This window comes from Drosophila sulfurigaster, chromosome 3, assembly GCF_023558435.1.
Source record: "Drosophila sulfurigaster albostrigata strain 15112-1811.04 chromosome 3, ASM2355843v2, whole genome shotgun sequence".
Classification (NCBI taxonomy): Eukaryota; Metazoa; Arthropoda; class Insecta; order Diptera; family Drosophilidae; genus Drosophila; species Drosophila sulfurigaster.
In genome coordinates this window covers 32,572,604-32,593,550 of record NC_084883.1, presented here as the reverse complement: position 1 = coordinate 32,593,550, position 20,947 = coordinate 32,572,604, and the positions used below count along the sequence as shown (strand labels likewise).

At 40.1% G+C, this 20,947-nt stretch overlaps 12 protein-coding genes across 12 annotated transcripts; 8 read left to right on the top strand and 4 right to left on the bottom strand.

The window, feature by feature from the left end:
* The first annotated feature begins 26 nt into the window (after positions 1 to 26).
* On the top strand, positions 27 to 3,239 carry LOC133845585 (uncharacterized). Its single transcript, XM_062280080.1, has 2 exons — positions 27 to 2,512; positions 2,565 to 3,239. Exons 1-2 carry the CDS (start codon positions 175 to 177, stop codon positions 3,131 to 3,133), a joined length of 2,907 nt encoding a protein of 968 aa, XP_062136064.1. The 5' UTR covers positions 27 to 174; the 3' UTR covers positions 3,134 to 3,239.
* Positions 3,240 to 3,451: 212 nt separating this feature from the next.
* LOC133845587 (protein lin-32) lies at positions 3,452 to 5,066 on the bottom strand. Its single transcript, XM_062280081.1, has one exon. It carries the CDS (start codon positions 4,155 to 4,157, stop codon positions 3,591 to 3,593), a length of 567 nt encoding a protein of 188 aa, XP_062136065.1. The 5' UTR covers positions 4,158 to 5,066; the 3' UTR covers positions 3,452 to 3,590.
* Positions 5,067 to 5,689: 623 nt separating this feature from the next.
* Positions 5,690 to 7,315, top strand: LOC133841899 (uncharacterized). Its single transcript, XM_062274740.1, has one exon. It carries the CDS (start codon positions 6,118 to 6,120, stop codon positions 6,307 to 6,309), a length of 192 nt encoding a protein of 63 aa, XP_062130724.1. The 5' UTR covers positions 5,690 to 6,117; the 3' UTR covers positions 6,310 to 7,315.
* Positions 7,316 to 7,519: 204 nt separating this feature from the next.
* Positions 7,520 to 8,111, top strand: LOC133841898 (uncharacterized). Its single transcript, XM_062274738.1, has 2 exons — positions 7,520 to 7,898; positions 7,968 to 8,111. The coding sequence occupies exons 1-2, from the start codon at positions 7,632 to 7,634 to the stop codon at positions 7,998 to 8,000; spliced, it is 300 nt and encodes a 99-aa protein (XP_062130722.1). The 5' UTR covers positions 7,520 to 7,631; the 3' UTR covers positions 8,001 to 8,111.
* On the bottom strand, positions 7,937 to 9,397 carry LOC133841896 (isocitrate dehydrogenase [NAD] subunit gamma, mitochondrial). Its single transcript, XM_062274736.1, has one exon. The coding sequence runs from the start codon at positions 9,293 to 9,295 to the stop codon at positions 8,117 to 8,119; it is 1,179 nt and encodes a 392-aa protein (XP_062130720.1). The 5' UTR covers positions 9,296 to 9,397; the 3' UTR covers positions 7,937 to 8,116.
* Positions 9,398 to 9,403: 6 nt separating this feature from the next.
* LOC133841897 (uncharacterized) lies at positions 9,404 to 10,092 on the bottom strand. Its single transcript, XM_062274737.1, has one exon. It carries the CDS (start codon positions 9,977 to 9,979, stop codon positions 9,485 to 9,487), a length of 495 nt encoding a protein of 164 aa, XP_062130721.1. The 5' UTR covers positions 9,980 to 10,092; the 3' UTR covers positions 9,404 to 9,484.
* Positions 10,093 to 10,296: 204 nt separating this feature from the next.
* LOC133841894 (uncharacterized) lies at positions 10,297 to 12,099 on the top strand. Its single transcript, XM_062274734.1, has 4 exons — positions 10,297 to 10,674; positions 10,873 to 11,128; positions 11,192 to 11,741; positions 11,802 to 12,099. Exons 1-4 carry the CDS (start codon positions 10,435 to 10,437, stop codon positions 12,082 to 12,084), a joined length of 1,329 nt encoding a protein of 442 aa, XP_062130718.1. The 5' UTR covers positions 10,297 to 10,434; the 3' UTR covers positions 12,085 to 12,099.
* A 588-nt stretch (positions 12,100 to 12,687) lies between these two features.
* LOC133841733 (uncharacterized) lies at positions 12,688 to 14,429 on the top strand. The gene is made up of 4 exons (XM_062274422.1): positions 12,688 to 13,014; positions 13,197 to 13,452; positions 13,511 to 14,060; positions 14,120 to 14,429. The coding sequence occupies exons 1-4, from the start codon at positions 12,775 to 12,777 to the stop codon at positions 14,412 to 14,414; spliced, it is 1,341 nt and encodes a 446-aa protein (XP_062130406.1). The 5' UTR covers positions 12,688 to 12,774; the 3' UTR covers positions 14,415 to 14,429.
* A 341-nt stretch (positions 14,430 to 14,770) lies between these two features.
* LOC133841736 (mitochondrial ribosome and complex I assembly factor AltMIEF1) lies at positions 14,771 to 15,189 on the top strand. Its single transcript, XM_062274425.1, has 2 exons — positions 14,771 to 14,980; positions 15,045 to 15,189. The coding sequence occupies exons 1-2, from the start codon at positions 14,813 to 14,815 to the stop codon at positions 15,081 to 15,083; spliced, it is 207 nt and encodes a 68-aa protein (XP_062130409.1). The 5' UTR covers positions 14,771 to 14,812; the 3' UTR covers positions 15,084 to 15,189.
* On the top strand, positions 15,087 to 15,603 carry LOC133841735 (mitochondrial translation release factor in rescue). The gene has a single exon (XM_062274424.1). It carries the CDS (start codon positions 15,087 to 15,089, stop codon positions 15,528 to 15,530), a length of 444 nt encoding a protein of 147 aa, XP_062130408.1. The 3' UTR covers positions 15,531 to 15,603.
* On the bottom strand, positions 15,521 to 17,433 carry LOC133841732 (RING-type E3 ubiquitin-protein ligase PPIL2). The gene is made up of 4 exons (XM_062274420.1): positions 17,275 to 17,433; positions 16,263 to 17,214; positions 16,053 to 16,204; positions 15,521 to 15,994 (listed from the first exon to the last, which is right to left on the bottom strand). Exons 1-4 carry the CDS (start codon positions 17,304 to 17,306, stop codon positions 15,580 to 15,582), a joined length of 1,551 nt encoding a protein of 516 aa, XP_062130404.1. The 5' UTR covers positions 17,307 to 17,433; the 3' UTR covers positions 15,521 to 15,579.
* Positions 17,434 to 17,439: 6 nt separating this feature from the next.
* LOC133841734 (uncharacterized) lies at positions 17,440 to 18,410 on the top strand. Its single transcript, XM_062274423.1, has 4 exons — positions 17,440 to 17,654; positions 17,713 to 17,925; positions 17,984 to 18,098; positions 18,158 to 18,410. The coding sequence occupies exons 1-4, from the start codon at positions 17,527 to 17,529 to the stop codon at positions 18,329 to 18,331; spliced, it is 630 nt and encodes a 209-aa protein (XP_062130407.1). The 5' UTR covers positions 17,440 to 17,526; the 3' UTR covers positions 18,332 to 18,410.
* Positions 18,411 to 20,947: the final 2,537 nt, after the last annotated feature.

The window sequence follows — 20,947 nt, the reverse complement described above, 5'->3', positions numbered from 1 at the left end:
TCAAAGAATCCTATAATCATTATCTACATATATCAGAATCAACCAATACACTGCAATAGCCAAATCAACTGCAGCGTTGAGGACACATTTCTGCTGAGCAACAGTCAGAAGAGTATTCACAGCGAACAGGTTGATCTAGGATTGCACTATTCATTGGATGAAGATTACACAAGAATGGCATCACTGGGAATTCCAGAAAATAATAATCCCATTGAATTGCCGATTCCTCCTACCGAATTTCAAGAAAAGAAACTAGAAATCCGTGCTGTTTCCGGCAATGATCGTCCGCATTATAGAGACGTTGAAGAATATGATGGATACCGAAGACATCGCAATAGAGCTTTCAAGATGCAAAGACGGAGTAGCAACTATAGCACGGCCAGCCGCAGTATTGCAAATGATAGTTGTAAAAGCATACCAAGTAATCGAACACCAAAGGGAAAGGTTCTTACTAGAAGATATGCTAAGCCAAACTCACGGCAGAGACTTGTAGAATATGTGTATGCATGCAAATTGAATGATGATCGGCAGAACAGTCATTTACATATCTTAAATCCGATATTTGTGAATGGTCTATACCGCAGGAAATCGGGAAATGATGACGATGGTGGTGCCGAATTAGATGAGGAGTGCCGACCGCATTGTATCTGTTGCCCAAATTACAAAAAACAAAAAGCAAAGCCAATTCCAAAAGACGAGTATATTGAAGAGGACGGACTGAATGAAAATGACAATCGAGATAATGATCAAGCGAGCTATCAGCAAAGAAACACCAATCCAGATAATCAAAATGAAATGAGCTATCAGAATAGAAATGAGAATGAAGATCCAACGGAATATAGGGATCCAGATCGTGATGCAATGCAACAAGAAAATTATGATAAGTTCCAATCTCCAGAGCCCACGTCAGAAGATAATCGTCCACAATGTTGTCGTCCCGATAACTGCCCTGTATATATTAGTGCAACTAAGCAAGCCTATTCACATCGACAAGATAAATACAGAGATGACATCGATGGCATAGTCGATGAGCAGCCTTCGCCGTCAAGGCAAAGTGAACAAAAGAACAGATTCAATTCAGAACCAACAGAAGAAGAATATATAGAGAGAGAGGAACCAAAAGAGTCGAGTAGACGTGAATATAAACAATCTTCTAGACAAGCATCTGTAAATACGAATAGAACGGGATATGGTAGCAGATCAGGACAGAAAGCAACGCATGGGACGAAGGTTTATTGTACAGCAAATAAAAAGCAAATGCAACATGGCAAAATGTACGTAGAATGTCCTTATATAATTCAAAATCCTAATGGTCGCGGACAGATGAGTCCGCGAAGAGGAACTGGAAATACCTATCAAAGCGAATACGTTGAGAGACGGATCGATTATAGATCAAATCGATCTTCTCGAAATAGGAGTGAACGCGACGGATATGAGTCTCCGATTTCAAGGGGTCGTCAAAAAAATGATCAGAATGATGAGAAGTTTTCAGAAAATTCACGATATGACGATTCTCCACATGCGCAAATAAGGTCCAGTCAAGATTCAGACGGCAATAGCTTTTCGAAATATACTGCGAGAACTAGCACAATGTCAAACCAACGAAAGTATTTATCTGAAGAGGATATAATTGACGATGAGGATGGAGAAAGCCCAAGAGATGGAAGCCCGATAAACTATGAACCAAGGCAACCAATACTAGAAGAATACTTAAAGGATGACGATTGTACGTGCTCGACGGATGAAGAATATGACGATGACAACAGAAGTGTGGTTCCAACTGCAGATCAGTATCCTCAAGGAAACGAGAATCAAATGCATGAATATCGAAGAGTTGATTGTCCTTGCGAAAACTTCCAAGAAGTGCGCGAATGTTATAGACAGGAGTACAACGATAATATTTGTGAAGCTCCAGAGTCTCCCAAGCGACGTTCTAAAGATAATAGCAAGGGGCGAAAGGACATAATCGAAGGCTGTTTAAATGATTGTCCCCAGTCATGCGATGAGCTGTGTCCAAATTATGTATACGAACAAGAGTACAGGCAATTCCGATCAAAGCAAGATGAAGGCCGTTTAACCGATGTGTCCAAAGAAAAGTCTCCCAGACAATCAGGTGATAGCTACAAAAGACTGCCTGATGAGAGAAATTCAAGATATGATGATGAAATTACCAGTTCACCTAAAAGGAGATCCCGCTCTAATCGTGATGTTGCTGTTGAAACAGAATATGACATGAACTTCAATAAACGAGATAATGCCGAAGATGCAACTGCAAGAAGTCGGGAGCAGTCTAAAGTTTCGGAAAGTGCTGTTGAAAATGAAAATGACACAACAAATGCCAATCAGCCCCAGTCTAAAGCTTTAAAAGTAGCAAAGAAAAAAAACTTGCTCTGCAAGTGTGTGCCCGATAAACAGCCAAAGCCCAAAGGTAAACTGCGATCTTCGTCACCAACAGGAGGCAAGTGCACTTGTAGTGTGAAGCGTTTATCAAAGTCTGAGGACATAGAAGACGGTAAGTTAATTAATGATTGTATATATCAAAACTGATTGATGAAATTACTCAGAATTACAGAGCGAGGTCGGCAAAAAGCCACGAAAATCCCCCCAAACGTCAGAAGAGCCAGGACTGCGTGAAAAGTGTGTCAATCGACAGCCATCGGGTTATGAGTCCCGATCACCTATTGCGCATAACAAACTTCGTGGCATGTCCGTGCTGGGAACCTTTCAGGTGCCACCCGTGCTGGCCGAGAAGACCATCAACATAGTCAAGAAACACATTACTAAATTGAGTCCGATGCTTGTCCAGCAAGGGACAACCAAGTTGATGATGAGCAACTCGTATCAGAATTGCACCAGATCCGTGTTAGAAGAAGCGCTGCCAAGAACTATGGCGAGTACCAATAAAATTCCTGTTGGGTTCACAAACTCTGCACCGAGCCGTGAAATGAAAGGTCCAGTGATGGCGCCCAGTAATCCATTTCGTAATATAAATTTTAATGTTTCGAAGAGGAACATAATTATTTTGCATCCACCGGCAAAAGACTTTCGTCCCTCTAAAAACTCCTTTGACCAGGATGAAGTTGTCTCTTCTGAAACACACGAACATGATGCCACCAAAGTAACCGATGTATAGAATTATTTTGCTAAACTTCCAAAGCCAACCAGACCTCATACCATAGCTATAGACGCCTTTCACACCAACCCCATAACTGCATAAAATGACACTAACTAACTGAAGAGTCAGCTGCATTTTCTTTGGCGAGGGCGTTACGCTTCAGTGCGATATGAGGTCCAAGTTTATTCCTTGGTTACCAAAACTATCAATGAACTTTTACGAAATTAATTTATGAGCTACTTCAGCTCCAATGAATCGTGACCACCGATATCTAATTGTTTTGAATGTCTCGTCAACACAAATTTGATTAGCCATCGATTATTTTAAGAGGGGATCAGTTCTGGATGCAGTTTTATTTATTAGTTTTAATTATAAGTTGCAAATCACAAACCTTAAATCTTAGATTCAATGGATATCAAACAACGCTTAGATTCTATTCTCTCTTCTCTTTCTGGTAATACTATAGTCTTGATCCTCACTGTCTCAGTTCAAAGCTGCTCTCACTGCCACCAAAGATCGTATAGGCTGCGGCATCGACATCGTCTCCATTGTTGCCCAACAGATCGCACAGTGCTAGGATGTATGATTGAGCCATTTGCAGTGTCTCGAACTTTGATAACTTCTGATCTATAGATGGGGCTGGAACCACTTCTCGCAACCGATCGAAAGCCTCGTTCAGGCCATTCATACGCTTCCTTTCCCTGGCATTCGCCGCCTGTCGTCGCTTCTTCTGCACTGTTGGGCTAAGTGTCACATGGTTGCTGCTGCTCTCACTCAGATTGCGTGTGGTGATCTTGCGTTTCTTCGGTTGCTGTTGCTGTTGTTCGGGTTGCGTGAGCTGTTCTTCATAGCTCGCCGTGGGCAGCTCCAAATTGCAACCGGTTGTGGCATCTAGAAATTGCCAGTCGGGCGATAAGTATGCCACATTATTGTACTGCTGCTCCGGCTGTTGTGTTTGCGTTGACATCAGCGTTAGATTGTAGTTGGGACTGCCCAAGTACTGCGAGCTGTTGTCCTCCTCCGATGAGTAGTAGTGGCTCATGGTGATAGTTCTGCTCGACTCGAAAGTTGCAATGCAACTGCAACAGACAGACGAGCGAGTGGCACGAGCCAAACACTGTTTGTTCGGCCACAAAGCCACCCTTCAATTGTCTTTTGGGCTAGCTTAACAAATATTTTCAGTGCCAGTGCTGACCAAGTTTGTATAAGTGGCCCGCAAATGACCCTTTGCCCCTGCTCTTCTCTCTGGCTCATGGATCTTCGTCATTACCATATCAAGGATCGTCGACAGGGGCTCTCCCTCTCTCGCTCGCTATGTTGTCTGTTAGGGGTTAGATGCGTTCGCTAGCTCTCTTCCTCTACTTTTCTTGCTCTCTCTCTCTCTTACTCGTTTGCTCACGCCTACTACTTTGACCTTTCTGTTCATGCTGCCCCGCTCTCGCCTTGGCCACGGCACGCGTCATAGCTTGCCAAATTGCCGCTATCATGGCATGTGATCTCTTTTTCTATAATTTGTGACTTTCACGCTCAACAGCACACGAAACGCGTACAAGCGAGATGGCTGCGCACAGTGAGAAAAGAGAAAGAGAGCGAAGGGATAGGAAGAAAGAGAACGAGGATGAGCTACTGGCTACTGACTGGCGCATCAATTAACTCCAGTCTAGTGACCATATGCCGCAGCAACCGACACCATATGGCCAGGCAACACTCAGCTCTGACTCTCGTCTCTGACTGTGGCTTAGAATGGAACTTGGGACTCTATCAAGTGTTGAGTGAATGCCACTGACATTAAATGTCCTTTGTAGTACCTTCTGTTGCTCCTCTCCGACCAGCCGAAGGTACTTTTTGGTTGTTCAGCACGCGACAGTTGTTGGGGTAGCACAATCATGCTGTGCTTCAATTCGGGGGTTTCTCAAAACTGGCATCAAATACTCGCACTTAATGACTGCGATTAATTCTACATCAAAACTGAATCAACTCTAGGTACATAATAATTTGTTGAATATACATAAGTACATAATTTACTAGAATAAGTTTGATATTTTAAGTATTGTTTAGTGTTAGCTCTTATTCATTAATTAGTCTGAACAATTGCTTTAAAATGTTATTAGAATTATTATTTTTATAATTACTTACATATAATCAACAATTAGGAATGATTGATAAAAGGCAATGCTGAAAATATAAAATCATAATTTTTAGAGATAACTTAAATAAAACTAATCTTAATCTATAAAATATATATAATTCAAATGAAAATATTGACAATATTATAATAATATTATTTTAACTGCCTCAAATACAATTTTATTAAACTTAATTTAAGATTTTTTGAATTCTTATTAAAAATGTACAGCCTGTAGCATAAAATAACTAAAACAATTTAATTATATTTGAGAATTTCAACCAATTTTTATCAAATTAAAATACTTTAAAGCAAAAAGAATAAACCCCAATTATAAATATTGTCCCCCAGGTCAATAAATCTGTTATTCCAAGTAAATTTAGGGGATAATCTGATTTATTAATAGCTTTTGATAACGTAATATGGGGTGCAGTCATTAGAATCCTTATCACAACGAGCACTTACCTTCGCAAGGTGCTTTCTCAGTAATGAGAGGAGCAGGACGAAGTTGCCACTCGAAGTGAGAGGCGATTTGCAAATGCGCATGCCCCGTCGGTGGGATGCTGTGGGAGGACCCCGGTTATCCTGTGGCCGCTCGGCAATGTTTTTGTAGAGAAATGCGAAACGATTGAGACTTCGGGCAGCAACAGGACTGCAAACATGGCCAACAAACTGAAGTGTTGTCATTTCCAAAGCGTCAGAACATAAACATTGCCTGCGAAACAGTTCGAGCGATACAAACAACAAATATTACGAACGCAACATAAAGTGCAGTCTAGATTTTTGATCAAAGTGAAAAGTATTATAGGTGGAGCATAGAAGTCACAAGAAAACGCAACAGAGAAAAGAGTTGTGCGATAATCAAAGTGCAAATCAAATGTGTCTGTATTTGGGTGTCGTGGAGCATTTGGTGGATGTGGTCGCCTATTGTGTGTGCCGCGTGCTGGAGCTGTCGCTGGTCACCTTTATGATGATGTGCAGCACCGCCAAAGCCAAGTTGGCCAATGTGCAACTCACCTTTGCCAGCAGCAATAACAGAAACAATGAGCTAACACTGGCCGAGCAATGACCCATCAGAGCAAGTGACAGGAATGAAGCTGGTGAAAATTTGGATGTCTTCAGTGGCGGCGGCTACAGCACTTGAGGCAAGCATCAGTCTGATGCTGTGACAGGAGACAAGGGAGAAGGGGGTCTGCAATGTGTGACATTTTAATTTAAGAGACTTTTCTACGAAATAATATATGTGTTATATATGTGGAATACACTTGTATGTATGTATGTATATGTAATTGTGTGTCTATGTTTTCGATTGTCATAGTATTAATAAATTACTGAATGTATACACATAGCTCTCACTCTTTGTGTGTGTGTGTGAGGATGCTCTCTGCAATGGGATTATGTGGTCAACAGCATCAGGACTGGAGAAGCATTGCTTTTTAACCAATGGAGCCATAATTTAGCATGCCCCACGGCGAAGCTTTACTTGTTTACAAAGTTGTTGCTATTGTGGTTGTTGTTGCTGTTGCTGTTATTGTTGCTGCTGCTGTTTGCTTAGCCGTTTATTGTACTTATTAACATTGCCCGCCAGCAGAGCCATTTGCATGATGATAAAGTATCGACTGGGGCTTACACATGTAACAATTTATTTATTTTTTCCCCTTCCTCTCCCCCTCAATTTATCTCTCTGTTCTCTATCTTTGTTTTGGCGCCTGCAAATATGCCACACTTCTGGTAAACATTTTATTGCTGCCCATGCTGAAGTACTTGAATGCTCAGCTCTAGAGCATAGACTCAGCCTCAGTCCCGATTGCCATTTCCCACTTGCCGCTTTCCACTTTTCCCATTTGCCATCAGCAGCAGCCTTTGCCAGCCTTTGTTTCTGGTTTTTCGCATATTTATGTAGTTGTTTACAACCATTGCTGTTGCTCCTTGCCTGCGGCAGTGGCATCGCATAAATTTATTCAAATTGTACGTGCAAATTAAAGAAAAGTTTATTGCACTGCCAAAACACATAATTGCCTATTATTGTTATTATTATAAAGCTCGAGCAGATATGATAAGCAGCAATTGCTAAGCTACTTACAGGTCATAGTCAAAGCAGCTTATATATTATAAAAAGATATTATAGATGGTAAATGATATTATCATATTTATACTTCAACGTAAAATAAAAAGTTTGATTATTATTATAGTACACTTATCATATTTCTATATTCTACACGGTATCTGACAATCGAACCCAATCGAATTGTTAGGTAAAGAAATTGATTATTTCAGGTATTTTCAGCCTTTTCTTTGATGTCAAAAATTGAATAAAATCTACACACACTCTTTAAATATCTTGCTAAAACTTGATTCTTCTATTCAAATTTTTCCTAAATTTGCGGCAAAATGGATATCGTTGAGAAGCCAATTATTTCGGAACTAAATGGTGCAAAGAAATTGAAAAAAGCTCTGACACCGCCACCATCAGAGATCGATATGAATGAACCGATCTATGACTACATGAAATATAACAACAAGAAGAAAAGCAAGGCGGCATCGATGCTAAAGAATACGAAACGAGTCTCCTTCAAGCGTATCGTCGAGCAGGTGACGTTCACCGATGACTGGAAAATGCTCACAAGCGAGAGCAATCTGCGCACTGAGGAGGAGCAGGTGTGATCTCTAAGTAACCATCTAGTAAAACTAGTAAATTAAATTAAATTCTTTTTTATTTCACTTAAGCGCAAGAGCTCGAACTTGAGACGCAATTTTTAGCCTTAAGAGTTGAATTCATTGAACAGACGAACTGTAAACGAATTTTTTGTTAATTTGTATGTATCCAAATTAAAAAAAATCAAATTAAATTTCAATAGCATGTTGTTTCCACGTTCTTAATCCTCTGGATTATCGGGAACTCCAAACATGTTGCAACGCAACTTATTCATAATGTTGCATATGATATACTCGCCACGATCCGAACCCTCAAAGTCGCCCGTTTTAACGCCCTCCCGCATCGTGCGCAACATCTCATTCCACAGCGCTCTGGCGCACACTCCATGCCCCAGATAGTACATGAGATCCACACAGGTGGCCACAATGCCATAAGGACTGAGCACCTTGTAGTTGGTCAGCGATAATTTGGTTTGCAGCGGCTTGAATACCGCATGGTTGTCACCGATCTCAATGGCCGAAAAGAGATTGGCACCGCCACAAATCGAACTACAAATGGTGGCCATAAATGTGCCATAGAGATCACTGGTGACGATCACATCGAATTGTTTGGGGTCCAAGATCAAACGGCTGACGCATTTACCCATCTCCATTGGCTGCAGTTCGATATCGTGATATTCCTCTTGCTGCAGCTTATAGGCACAATCAAGCAGCACACCTTCGGTCTTTGGATACTCCTGGGACTTGTGGACCAGAGTGACCTTTTTGCGTTTCCTCGACATGACCACCTTGAAGGCGTAGCGCAGAAAACGCTCGATATTCTCACGGGTGACGACGTGCAGTCCCTCGACGACACCCTTGACTGGCGAGTACTCCAACTCAGCATAGTTGCCCATATTGTTTTGGGCTATCAACAGTATGTTGACATCGGGAAAGAGGCATTTGAAGCCCGGAAAGCTGCGCACGTTCGTGATAAACACATGCAAATCGAGATCATTGCAAATCTTGAGGGATTTCTTCTTATGCTCCGCATCGTGCACAATATCCACATGGACAGCAGCTCGATTGCGTAGCACGGAATTGAAGTATTCCTCACCCATGTCCACACTGATCTTTTGCACAGCGACTGGCACTCGAGCGCTGCTCAGCAGTGACTCCACATATTTTGCGCCCATTTGACCAATGATCGTGTCACCGGTCAAGAGTGTGGCATGGGTTATGCCACCGTACTTGGAACGGGGCAAAACATTCACGGATCCAGTGCGCAGATCTCCCTTCTCAACGAACGCATTGATGCCGGTGACATTGCTGTTACTACTGTTCATCGCTCGCCGGGATTCCAAGAGGCAAATGTTGTACAGCTTGCGCGATTGTCTCAGCCATCTCAACATTGTTTTCATTACCGGGAAATTCGAAAATTTTGTTAACAAACTATACTACTCGGAAATTACACGATTCTCTGACTGTCAATTTATTTCTGACATACAAACGAAATGAAACTTGAAATGTTCCTTTGTTTATCATCTTTACTCTTTATTCCCCCAGCTATTGATATTAATTTTTTTTTTGCTTATTTATACCATACTATTTTATATATCCCAGCAAACGGTCTTATCGGCACACGGACAGCCATCGATGCCATAGTTGCCAATGAGTATCTCCGTTTGCGTTCCCACTTCCTGTGGACCAGGAATTCTCCAAGCATCCTTCACATAATACTTATCGGGCAGGTAATAGGTGGGATATTCTTCAATCAAACGCATATGATCGTCCAACAGCATCTTAGCCATTTGGGGAGATGTTCGAGTCGCCTCCAATCGATATTGTTTGTGCTTCACCTGGCGAATTGCCGGCTCCAGCTTGAGACGGCTGTGTGGAATGAATGCGTCCAGATTCCTATCCAATTCATCTTGCTGATTCTGACGGAAAATCCGACAATTCTCGCATCGGCACTTGCCGCCGTGATAACAATATCGCACCTTCCCATCCTCATCAACCATTGTCAGGGGCACACATTGTGCTGGAGGAGCTGGTTGAGGCACGGTTTGAGTGCTCTGTGTACCTTGTTGGGGTTCAGAATACATCTTACGGCTGCGCTGATGGGAGTACTAGGAGAATTTAGAGTAAAGGATGTCGAAACAGAAACGAACAACTAATAATTTAGTTTGCTACTGAACTGATAGCTCAGCACTAACTAAACTTGTTGGGGATGATTTTCAGATCAGCAGAATCGTAACAATCATCGAATTTGTTGTCAATATTCTTTTATGTGGCCTCGGTAGAAGAATAATTAAGAAGATGGTTCCACATTTGGAACCCCTTTCATGTATCTTTGCTCTCTTCTTGTATAATATGGTATAGTTACTTATATATTCATTCTCTAGTTAATGTTATTAAAAGTGACGACTTTTTTCAAAAAGAAAGTCACCAATGGGTTAAGATGTGTCATAAATCTTCAGCAATGATATAAAAGAACAATCTTTTGAGATAAGTTTTAGTTATCAGTAGACATCGTCGCGATTCAGTTCGCAATTTAAAAATGTCTCTAATTTTTAAGAAAGAAGTACAATGGCTAACCACAGTTATCCTGCCAAGTATCCTTAAAAGTGGCCGACTCCTGGATAACTATGATGATGCGCTGGCGAATACATTCAATGTGAGGAGCATAGAGATCAATATAATCGGACACGAAGAGGCTTACATGTTGACCATCTGTTATCGAGCAACCATTAACTTTGATTACAATGGTGAAGAGTTCCAAAGGAAAGTGATTGTTAAGGTATGGAATGTAAATGCTATGGATGTTTATACTTTTCGGTTATTTCACAATGAAAAAGAAAATGCAATTACATCAAAATAATGCGTGGAGTCTGACGTGTAGTTGAGATAATGATAAGCTAGACAGTGTTTTAATCATGACAATTAAAAGTAATATATGACAAGACACATAGATAATGTCATTGCATCCATCCCACAGAAAACGCCTTCTATAAGTGAAGATCTTTATGCATCCCTACAATTCGACGATCTCTTCAATAATGAAGTTAGTTTCTACACTGAAATCTTGCCAATACTCCAAAAGCTAAGCAATGGCAAATTCGCTGCAGCGAAGTATTACTACAGCGAAATCCATCCAAATTCCGCAGTGCTGATTCTGGGTGACTTTGCTGCCGATGGCTGGAGCATAACCAAGGATAGAGTTGGATTGACCTTAGAGCACGCACAGATTGCAGGTAAACAGTCGATTCCATTTAATATACTATAAGAATTCAATTAAACATAATTCTATCTTTAAGTCAAATATCTGGGCAAGTTTCATGGCTTTGGCTATGCCATGAAGCACAACCAAAAGGAGCTCTTTGACAGCGTAACCAGCAAATTGAGAGAGGCACGCTTTTCCAACTCATCTGTGAATGCGGAGTGGGAAATGAAGCAGAGAATCACAGTCAAGCGAGCCGCCAAGGCTATCAAAATTTATCATCCACAAGTTGACAAGGAGTTTATTAAAAAATTTCAACAACTGACCTACAGCTATATTGGCTATGGACGTCAACTTGTGGCACCTCGAGAGCCTCTTGCCATCCTCTGCCATGGCGATTTTCTGCGGAATAATGTGGCTTACAAATACGATACGGATAGCAGTGGAAAACCCTTGGAAATTATGATGTTTGACTATCAGACAATGCGTTTATGTTCACCCATGATCGATCTCGCCTTGTTTTTGGCCCTTTCGCTCTTTGCAGATGTGCGTTACAAGAATTTCGATAGTCTTTTTGATGATTACTGCAATGCGCTCTTCAACAGCTACAAGAAATATTCTAGTCACCCACTTCCCGACTATCTCAAGTATTGATAACATTATTGGCATCATATTTCTATGACTTTATTAATTGTTTTTTCTTTCAGTCGAAAGAATCTGCTCAAGGAATATATTAGATTCTTACCGTATGCTGTATTTACTGCTTGCTACTTTCTTATGGACTTGGTTGCACCATCTACTACTCCGGAAAACTTTAATATCGAGAAAACTGAAAAGGAGATCATTGAGAATGCCGAAAACCGAGGGGGAGAAATAGTTAATCGTGAACTTGCACATCAATTAATGGAGTTGTCTGAACTCAGTCGTTTACACAATGTCCAAATAGATGAAGGTATCGACATGTCACAATGGATTAAAAATGTCAAATAATTTATATCTAAATATGTGAATGTCGTAAAAGATTTTTTTTAACATTTTTCTGATTATATCAGATTTCAAAGACAAAGTCTTTGGGTGTATTCATTTTAAAAAGGCTTTTTTAATAAAAATAAATAAAATCTACTTTTTCATATTTTATATCAGATTAGGAATGCCAAATCTTTTGTATGTTTCAGTAGAGTAATTGCCTCATAATTAAAAAAAACTTAACCATTTAAAAAAGAGTTTTTTAATACAAACAAACCAACTACAAATATTGCATATAAATATTTCGTAATTTTGTTTAAGTAAAATTAGAAAGACCATATTTCGGTTCAGTTTCTAATTTTTCGACCCGCTGTGTTTACTTGTATACTATTAGATCAAGCGATATCTTATCAACAAAACCGCAAACGTGTTCCGAAGCGCACAGTGTTCAATAAAGAGAGCAGAAATAATATTTGATTAACAATCCATGCACCAGAACTACTACAGAACCAAATCATATGTTCCAACAACGATTAAACATTTACGCTCTCGAATTCAAACAATCAGTATATTGTACATATAGTATAATCGTATGTTTCCGTTTATAAAGAAGAGCGCACAGCTGAGAGCCGACCAGTTTAGTTCTATTCGCGATTCTGAATAGTTGCTACAAAGCATTCCTCCGAACACAAACTCGTCGTTTACGATACGAAAATGTCGCTGACTGTTGATGATGAAATTCAGTGGCTGAGCAAAACAATTCTGCCAGAGATTCTAAAAAATGGTCGCCTCGTGGATAACTATGAGGAATCGAAGCTAAACACATTCAGTGTGGGGGACATTACGATTAAAGTAATCGGCATTGAGGAGGCGTTCATGTTGACGCAATGCTACCGAGCTACAGTTCATTTTGAATACGCTGGTGAGCAGCAGATTAGAAAATTCGTCGTTAAGGTTTGTAAACGCAAAATGTATCTATCTATTTATACTATGTATGTGTATCAATGTATCTGTATGTTATAAATATATGTTATTTACTATAATTTGTGTGCAAAGCACGATCATTAATACTCTCGTCGAAATGCGGTAACTGATAATTTACATTAAATTTATACATTAAATATATTTATTTATAGAAAACACCACAAATACCGCCAGAAGCTTACGTTGAAGCCCAGTTTGAAGATTTGTTTCACAATGAAATTACTTTCTACACCGAAATTCTACCAATGATCCAAAAACTGAGTAAAGGGAAATTTGCTGCACCCAGATACTACTATAGCGAAAATAATCCCACGTCTGCCACTGTAATTCTGGGAGACTTTGGGGCAGATGGCTGGAGTGTAGCTAAGGCTAGATATGCTCTAAGTTTGGAGCATGCTCAGGTTGCAGGTGAAAATATAATTTATTTAACAGCAATATCGTTTGTAAACATTATTCTTGTTTATAGTAAAATATTTGGGCAGATTCCATGGCTTTGGCTATGCCATGAAACATGATCAGAAGGAACGCTTTGAGGAGCTAACGAAACAGTTTAGGGAATCCCGCTATGCCAACGATACCATAAATCCAGATTGGGCTTTGTCCGGAAAAGTTGCTCTTAAGCGTCTTGCGCTTGCGACTAACAAATATTACCCAGAGGTTGATAACGATTTCATCAGAAAGTTGCAGAAGCTTACCAACAGCTACATTGGCTATGGTCGTCAACGTGTGGCACCCAGAGAACCGTTGGCTACTTTCTGTCATGGTGATTTCCTGAGGAATAATGTGGCCTTTAAGTATGACACAGACAGCAGTGGAACCCCCTTGGAAACCATGATGTTTGATTACCAGACATTGCGACTCTCTTCGCCTATGATCGACCTTAGCGTATTTCTGGCTGTTTCTGTTCTGGCAGATGTACGTCACAAGCATTTCGATAGTCTTTTTGACGACTACAGCAATGCGGTCATCCAGAGCTTTACGGATCATTCAGAGCAACCATTACCAGATTACTTAAGGTACTTTCGGGCATAGCCAATGATGGAACATTAAACTAATCTTTGTTTCTTTGTTATAGCCGGGAGAATTTGCTGAAGGAGTATATTCGATTCTTACCCTATTCGCTAAACATTTCAGCAACGTTCTTGATGTTGCTGGTCGAGCCCCCAGATTTTACTGTAGAGGAAATGTTCAATGCCGTTATAACCCAGGAGGAAACCATACAGAGAACCATGCAGCAGGGTGGCGAAATAGTTGATCGCGAAATTGCCCACCAAATGAAGGAATTGTTTGATCTAAGTCGTTTGCACAATGTTGAAATCGATGAAGATATTGATAGCGCAGATTGGGCTGATGAAGCGATTTTTGAATAAACATTCCTATCACAATGACGCTGCTTTTTAAATATCACGGTGAAATGGCAATAAAATACGCATATCTATGTACATTTGTATATACATACTTATAAAGGGATTTAATAGTTTCAATATTAAATTATGTGAATTTGGTGGGTATTAAAAATTTGGAATAAAGAAAATTTACGCACTTCAAAGTTCTTAACAATACGTTGTCGAGGTCATTTGTTTAGTTTTGTGATCAGCTGATTGCAATTATTGGCGCACATTTCATCAGCTGATAAGCAGCAGCATTTCCCAGTGGTGGTTTCGTAAACAGCTGTTCTAGTTCATATGGGCAACGCTCTTTGCATTGTCCGGCAACCCTTCAACACCCATATGCTTTGACAACAACATTTTATTGTTGACTTCTTAAGATGTTGCCACCGTCTCGCCAACAGGTTCTGCGCCTTTACAAACATCTCATAAAATACGGCAATCATTTAACTCTAACGGACAAGAACTACTTCCTTGGTCGGGTACGACACGAGTTTCGTGAGAATCGTGAGCTGACAAATCCCCTACAGATTGAGTTTAATTTCAAGGTATATTAACTTGGTATTATATCATACTGTAAGGTCCGAATCATCAATCTTTTACTTTTAACAGCGCGGCGAGACGTTGCTCAAGAAGGGACGTATACTCTAAGTTATGCTTATGCTACGATCCTTGGCTCGCCCGCTCTCCAGCAATCTTTGCCGGCTGGCGTCCACCGCTCACTTGGACTACTCGCGTTATCCCACGTTGCAAGAGTCAGACATCGAGGAAAATCTAATGCGCGGTAGTGGACCAGGTGGTCAAGCCGTAAATAAGACCAACAATTGTGTATTTCTGCGACATCTGCCAACGGGAATAACGGTCAAGTGTCATCTGCATCGACTGGCGTCAAAGAATCGAATTGAGGCTCGCAAAATACTGCTCGACAAGCTGGATGTTCACCTCAACGGAGATCATTCAATTGCAGCACAGATGAAGCAACTTGATCAGAAAAAGTCCACAGAACGTAAGCGGCGACAAGGCAAACTGCAGGAGATGAAAAAGAACTGGCAAAGTCGGGAAAGAACCGAAGATGAAGACGGCACAACTAAGAACTGATTAACGATGTTAGCATAGTAAGAAAACATTTTATTATTAAGAAACAACTTCACCAACTGGAGAAGTCGCCAAAGCCGCTTGCGTTTTTCTTCTTTTTTGCGGGTATTACTGCCGTTAAAGATTGTGCGTCAGGTCTTTTAGGAGCACTTGGTTTCAGGTACTTGCCGACGCCTTCACGATACACTTTGAGCGGCTCGTTTAAGCGTTTATGTTGTTCCAGCTTTTTGGCAGCTACTTCTTTGCTGATGGCTTCGTTGGCACGCTCGGTGGCCAATTGCTCTGCGGCCTCTTCGAACGGATTGACGTACACCTGAGTGTTCTCTATAATGATGTCTTCAATGGGTCGGTCCTTATTGTCCACTTCAATATTTTCCATCTTCTGCAGCGTTTCAAGGCCTCCCACCAATTTGCCAAAGATTGTGTGCTTGCCATCGAGTTGCTTGCACGAGCGATACGTAATAAAACTATGCGAAGAAATTAAGAGTGATATTAGTCGATCTTCAGCGAAAGTTTATTACTTACAATTGGGACCCATTGGTAGCCGGTCCGGCGTTGGCCATGGAGAGCACTCCACGTCCAGTGTGTGACAAATTTGGTTTGAATTCATCCTCAAATGGCTTGCCCCAAATGGATTTTCCGCCGGATCCCGTACCTGTAGGATCCCCGCCTTGTATCTAAAGAAAAAGTATTTAAAATAACTTTGTTCAATCAACAAATAGTACAGCTACTTACAATAAAGTTTCTTATGGAGCGGTGAAATAAAACGTTATTATAATAACCGTCAGCGCAATGTTTGATGAAATTATCGCAGGCACGCGGCGCTTGCTCGCAGTAGAGCTCAAGGTTCAACGGACCAAAGTTGGTGTTCAAGCGCACATAGCCCTTTTTATTCACCCGTTCATATTTGACTAAATCATCGTCTATGATGGCAGCCTCACTCTGAGAAACAGGCACCATAGCAGTGGAGGTAAAGCTGGCAGCAACTGCGCCAGTTGAGTAATGTGCAGCGTTGAACTTGTCAGCTGTTTGCCTTGAACTGGATGGTGCTTCCTCGGCGGGTTGATAGTCTTTCTGCAGCTGTGCCAACGTCTCCTTCGTCTCCAGATTCATGGTCTTGATGCGGCCCGAGGGATCTTTGCGTTCCAGTTCTTCTTCCTCAGTTAGAATGCGCAGGTTCTTGCGTATATAATAGAACTTGGATATATCATACTTTTCCAAATGTTGTGGATCTTGTATGGTAATAATGTCCTTGCGCAGGAATGGTGTGTCGTCAATCAAATCCTTCCAATTCTTGGTCTTGATGTTCAACTGCTCGATAGCCTCCCAGCAGTAAACGTTGCCCGTGGTGCCCACGGCCACAATATGAGAGTTCTTGCTGAATGGCTTGAACAGAGCTGGGCAATGATACTCGTCGTTGGCATTCTTGTGGAAGTGCAGTTTAATCAACGATTTGGAGTCCATCTTCTGACCAGTAATGGGATTCACTTTGAACTTTTTCAGAAACTTCAATATGGCCTCATACTCGAACACATTGCCATTGAGATCGCTGTAGGGCATCTCGAATGGAGCCATTGTTATGCAGCAATTGCCAAATGGCAAACGTTTAAACTTAATGTGCTCATTTTCCAAGGATTCAACTTTTTTGCCGCCATAGAACTCGCTCCATTCTGTGTACGTTAAGTACCTGAAGATGAAAACCGAATATATTTAAGAAGGGTGCACATACTACAGCTATTTAACTTACATTTTATCCTTTTGATGCTGTCGTTTACCCATTTTAGCGGCTTTTTAATTTCAATTTGTAAGTTGTAAATAATAAACAAATAAATAGGCCGACGATAAGAAATACAAATCGATTAATTGTGAATGTGGCGGTCGGTCGACAGACAACGATTGCAGCCGTAAAACGAGCTGGTAGATTATGGTCACATTTGTTACCCAAGCTGAAGCCGCGTCAAATTTGTTTACAATTTCTTAAATTGCACAATTTACAACAATGTCGCAGCCAGTTAAGAAATCTGCAACAGAATCAATTGAGGAGTCCTACAATCGGCACATGCCAATAGCAGCAAAAGTACAAGCAGATTTCGATAAAGCACTAAAAGAAATATTTGCAGATATGAGGTAAGTTTGTTTACATTTAATTCTCAGAAGCATATCGAAATCGTGTTGGTTTTTTCAGTCCTGAATGCTTGGAGCCATTTGCGGCGATACTGTTGGAACATGAGAACACTGTAATGAACAAGGAGACTTTAATCGAACGTATCAGCTCAAAAATGGGTCAACTGTTGCCTCAGATAAACGAGAGTTTCTTTGCTGCCAACGATGTGGGTAAAAAACTAATAACATTGGAGGTGCTGAAAGAAAAGTTTGAGCCTTACAAAGGGACCAGCTGGTTAGTTTTCAGTCTTGCAATTACATAACATTAATTAATAAGCAATTCATCATTGCAGGAATGTTTACAAATTGACTCCAGAAGAACGCACTCGCCCGGTACGCATGCGTCTCATGGATTCCAGCATACGCTTCATTGAACAGCAATTAAAGTCGCAGGAGAAGAAGATAGAGGTAAGCTCACTAAATATAGTTTAGATTACAATCTAATTTTATTGCTTTTTTTACTGCAGGTGGCCATGGCGAAGAGTAAAGCGAATCGTGAGCGTATACAGAATATTCAGAACGATCGGGTCAAGCTTTATGCGTTGATGCAACAACAGTCGAGTTCTTATAAGGAGATTAAACCCAAACTATTTGACCTGCACAAAAAACTGATAGAAAAGGAAGAAGAAGAATTGAAGTAAACAGTTGTTAAATCAAAATATTAAATAAGTGTGTACATACAAAATTTGAATAAAAATATTTGTCAATTACTGATTAACATTACAGTCTTTGATTTTCATAACAGTGGGTTAACAGAATGTGTAGCATTTCCGTTATTCGCCGGACTCGGTTAATCTTAGACCATATTCTACATCCTCCCGATCAGTCATTAACAAATTCTTGAAGGGTTCGGATTGTTTTGAAAAGTGTTCATCAAATATTTTTTTTTTGTTTTTCTTAAATTGTGATGAAATACATTTTTTTTTTCAAGCTCTAGTTTTTCGGCTGCGCAAAGCGTAAATTCCATTTATATATTGCAGAATTGCACTTTTCACGGCCGGATAAATTGAGTACACATCTATCCAGTGCTTTATCCGAGAACTAAAAGGCTTTTTAATTTGCAGGCCGAGCTAAGTGTCAATATATGTGATGTTTTCTTAGAATTCATATTGCACTTCTCCCGGCCTAGAAATTCAAACAGATTTTCAGCTAAAAGAAATTGTGAGAAATGTACTTGAATAATCAGCACTGCCATTTTGAGGACGGTACTTGTGACAATATGCGATTTATTAAATTATTCATATGTAATTTAATTGCTCATATTGCACACCTCCCGGCCTGAAAATGATTTTGCAACCTCCTCGAAGTTTGAAGTTTTTGTGCTTAATAAAAATAAATGTATGTAAACATTTTTAGGCTGTGACTTGTGACAAAATGTTTATTTACAACATATTGCACATGTCCCGGCCTATAATTGTCTATGCATAATTCAACAACTATTGCTACAAATTACAAATGCTTTTTGTGTATGTATAATTCGCTAGAAAAGCTAAAGTTCCGTTAGGACGACAACCAGGCGCCTGCGTCGAACGAGAGAGAGAAAGCGAGACAAACATATTGTCTCTTAGAAATCTGCGAATCGAAGTTTAATTTTGTGCCGTCGAACTTTTCTAGTTTTGCTTTAAGTTCATTTTCGTTAGCAGTGTTTTTGTGTGTATAATAAATAAATTGTGCATGTATGCGTATGCAGCCAGATGCGCAGACAACAACAATATTATTTTGCAAACACGAGTGTACATACAAGAAATAGATATAGAATATAGGAAAATACAATTCCAAATGAAAATAGAAGCTTTAGCATAGCCGGTTGAAAAACATGCATTTTTTTTGTATCAATAATAAACAAACATAATAAATAATTAAACATATCTGGTCAGTTTAAGCGCTTTTTTTTATTTTGCGAAAGTGAGTGTAGAATTAGCTCAATTAAAATGCGCATCATGGGTTTGTTTATATTATTACTAAATGAGCGCATTGGCGAATTTCAAGAAGCGCTTCAAAGTATATGGGTATTTAGTCCAACATAGGTTGCTGCACAACTAATGCTTAAATTATTTGTTATTGGCGTTAATTTTATTCATAAAAATTTAGTTGGTATAAATTTCAAGTAACAACGGCTGTTCGTGCTGGCGCCACCTACTGTACATTGAGGTAATGCGCAACAGGCTCAATTTGATTAGCGGAGATCGCAACCATTTGAATTAAGGAATTTATCTTCCATTTCTGCGTTTGGGAAATATACCAAATGAAATGTACCCAAATGTCTAGTTGCGTTTTTGGTATATTTCCGCTGCATTCAAATTTTAAAAATTTTGTGATCGACCACTCCACAATATTTTGCTCACTGATATTTAAATCATCACGTGGCAACCTTAACTCATAGTTTACAATTTATTATTAAATAAATAATATTAATCTTTTAACTAAGAACAGAAAAAAAAACATTGACAAGGAATGGATTTGTTTTCTAAGGAATCGGCAAAAGAAAAACTTAATAGATTGGCGTAATTATAGAACTATACCATATAGAATCAACATAATTAAAATTTAATAAATGTCGAAGAGTATTTACTTTAAAATGTAAATTTAGTGTTATGCGCCGCATTATTGTTGAATGTCTTACGATTTCGCAAACATAGTTTATAACTTGGTTAGTGTTCGTTTAAATTAAAAAGGCAAATTTAATTAGCGCGCTTCGTTGGTTGCAATTGTTTGCACGTCATTTACCGTTCTTATTATCACCCCGGCCCCCCATTGAAGCGGTCTCTACTTTGGTCAGCACAAGCTTTTGGCGCAGGCGGATTCGGCAGTTTTATTGGCCACTGGCTTGGAAAACTAACAACATGAAGCCAACTGCCCGGGTGGTTTGGGCAGAGACCCAGCAATAAAAAAATAGCATACAATAAATTAATGAGAACAACAGCGAAAAGTGCATTTGGGCAAGAAGAAGATTAAGAAGAAGAAGAGGAGCACGCGCAGCCAACAAGTGTGAAATTGAGTGCACATAACATGGCATAATGATTGTGGGCCCGGTCGAAGCACCACCACACAGAATATTGGCTATGGCTGCCTTTTGACCACAAGAAGAAGCACAAACTAAGGAACGAACGAATGAACGGTTCTGGCTGCTTCAAAGCGGAAGTTGCCTCGTACAGTGAACTCCCTTAGTCAGGCACAATTTGAAATCATTTGATGCATTGTTAGATTAGCTTCGGCGCTGTGGCTGAGAACTTTAACACGCCGCCGTTGATAGGCGA

Excerpts from the sequence above, each read along its gene's own strand:
- LOC133845585 (XM_062280080.1), top strand. The coding sequence starts at position 175 with ATGGCATCACTGGGAATTCCAGAAAATAATAATCCCATTGAATTGCCG. Across the intron at positions 2,513-2,564 it reads GTCTGAGGACATAGAAGACG|AATTACAGAGCGAGGTCGGC; the intron begins GTAAGTTAATTA and ends GAAATTACTCAG.
- LOC133845587 (XM_062280081.1), bottom strand. The coding sequence starts at position 4,157 with ATGAGCCACTACTACTCATCGGAGGAGGACAACAGCTCGCAGTACTTG.
- LOC133841899 (XM_062274740.1), top strand. The coding sequence starts at position 6,118 with ATGTGTCTGTATTTGGGTGTCGTGGAGCATTTGGTGGATGTGGTCGCC.
- LOC133841898 (XM_062274738.1), top strand. The coding sequence starts at position 7,632 with ATGGATATCGTTGAGAAGCCAATTATTTCGGAACTAAATGGTGCAAAG. Across the intron at positions 7,899-7,967 it reads TGCGCACTGAGGAGGAGCAG|CGCAAGAGCTCGAACTTGAG; the intron begins GTGTGATCTCTA and ends ATTTCACTTAAG.
- LOC133841896 (XM_062274736.1), bottom strand. The coding sequence starts at position 9,295 with ATGAAAACAATGTTGAGATGGCTGAGACAATCGCGCAAGCTGTACAAC.
- LOC133841897 (XM_062274737.1), bottom strand. The coding sequence starts at position 9,979 with ATGTATTCTGAACCCCAACAAGGTACACAGAGCACTCAAACCGTGCCT.
- LOC133841894 (XM_062274734.1), top strand. The coding sequence starts at position 10,435 with ATGTCTCTAATTTTTAAGAAAGAAGTACAATGGCTAACCACAGTTATC. Across the intron at positions 11,129-11,191 it reads AGAGCACGCACAGATTGCAG|TCAAATATCTGGGCAAGTTT; the intron begins GTAAACAGTCGA and ends TCTATCTTTAAG. Across the intron at positions 11,742-11,801 it reads CCACTTCCCGACTATCTCAA|TCGAAAGAATCTGCTCAAGG; the intron begins GTATTGATAACA and ends TTTTTCTTTCAG.
- LOC133841733 (XM_062274422.1), top strand. The coding sequence starts at position 12,775 with ATGTCGCTGACTGTTGATGATGAAATTCAGTGGCTGAGCAAAACAATT. Across the intron at positions 13,015-13,196 it reads TTAGAAAATTCGTCGTTAAG|AAAACACCACAAATACCGCC; the intron begins GTTTGTAAACGC and ends ATTTATTTATAG. Across the intron at positions 13,453-13,510 it reads GGAGCATGCTCAGGTTGCAG|TAAAATATTTGGGCAGATTC; the intron begins GTGAAAATATAA and ends TCTTGTTTATAG.
- LOC133841736 (XM_062274425.1), top strand. The coding sequence starts at position 14,813 with ATGTTGCCACCGTCTCGCCAACAGGTTCTGCGCCTTTACAAACATCTC. Across the intron at positions 14,981-15,044 it reads AGATTGAGTTTAATTTCAAG|CGCGGCGAGACGTTGCTCAA; the intron begins GTATATTAACTT and ends TACTTTTAACAG.
- LOC133841735 (XM_062274424.1), top strand. The coding sequence starts at position 15,087 with ATGCTTATGCTACGATCCTTGGCTCGCCCGCTCTCCAGCAATCTTTGC.
- LOC133841732 (XM_062274420.1), bottom strand. The coding sequence starts at position 17,306 with ATGGGTAAACGACAGCATCAAAAGGATAAAAT. Across the intron at positions 17,215-17,274 it reads CAGCATCAAAAGGATAAAAT|GTACTTAACGTACACAGAAT; the intron begins GTAAGTTAAATA and ends TTTCATCTTCAG. Across the intron at positions 15,995-16,052 it reads GCTACCAATGGGTCCCAATT|TTTTATTACGTATCGCTCGT; the intron begins GTAAGTAATAAA and ends TTCTTCGCATAG.
- LOC133841734 (XM_062274423.1), top strand. The coding sequence starts at position 17,527 with ATGTCGCAGCCAGTTAAGAAATCTGCAACAGAATCAATTGAGGAGTCC. Across the intron at positions 17,926-17,983 it reads CCTTACAAAGGGACCAGCTG|GAATGTTTACAAATTGACTC; the intron begins GTTAGTTTTCAG and ends TCATCATTGCAG. Across the intron at positions 18,099-18,157 it reads CGCAGGAGAAGAAGATAGAG|GTGGCCATGGCGAAGAGTAA; the intron begins GTAAGCTCACTA and ends TTTTTACTGCAG.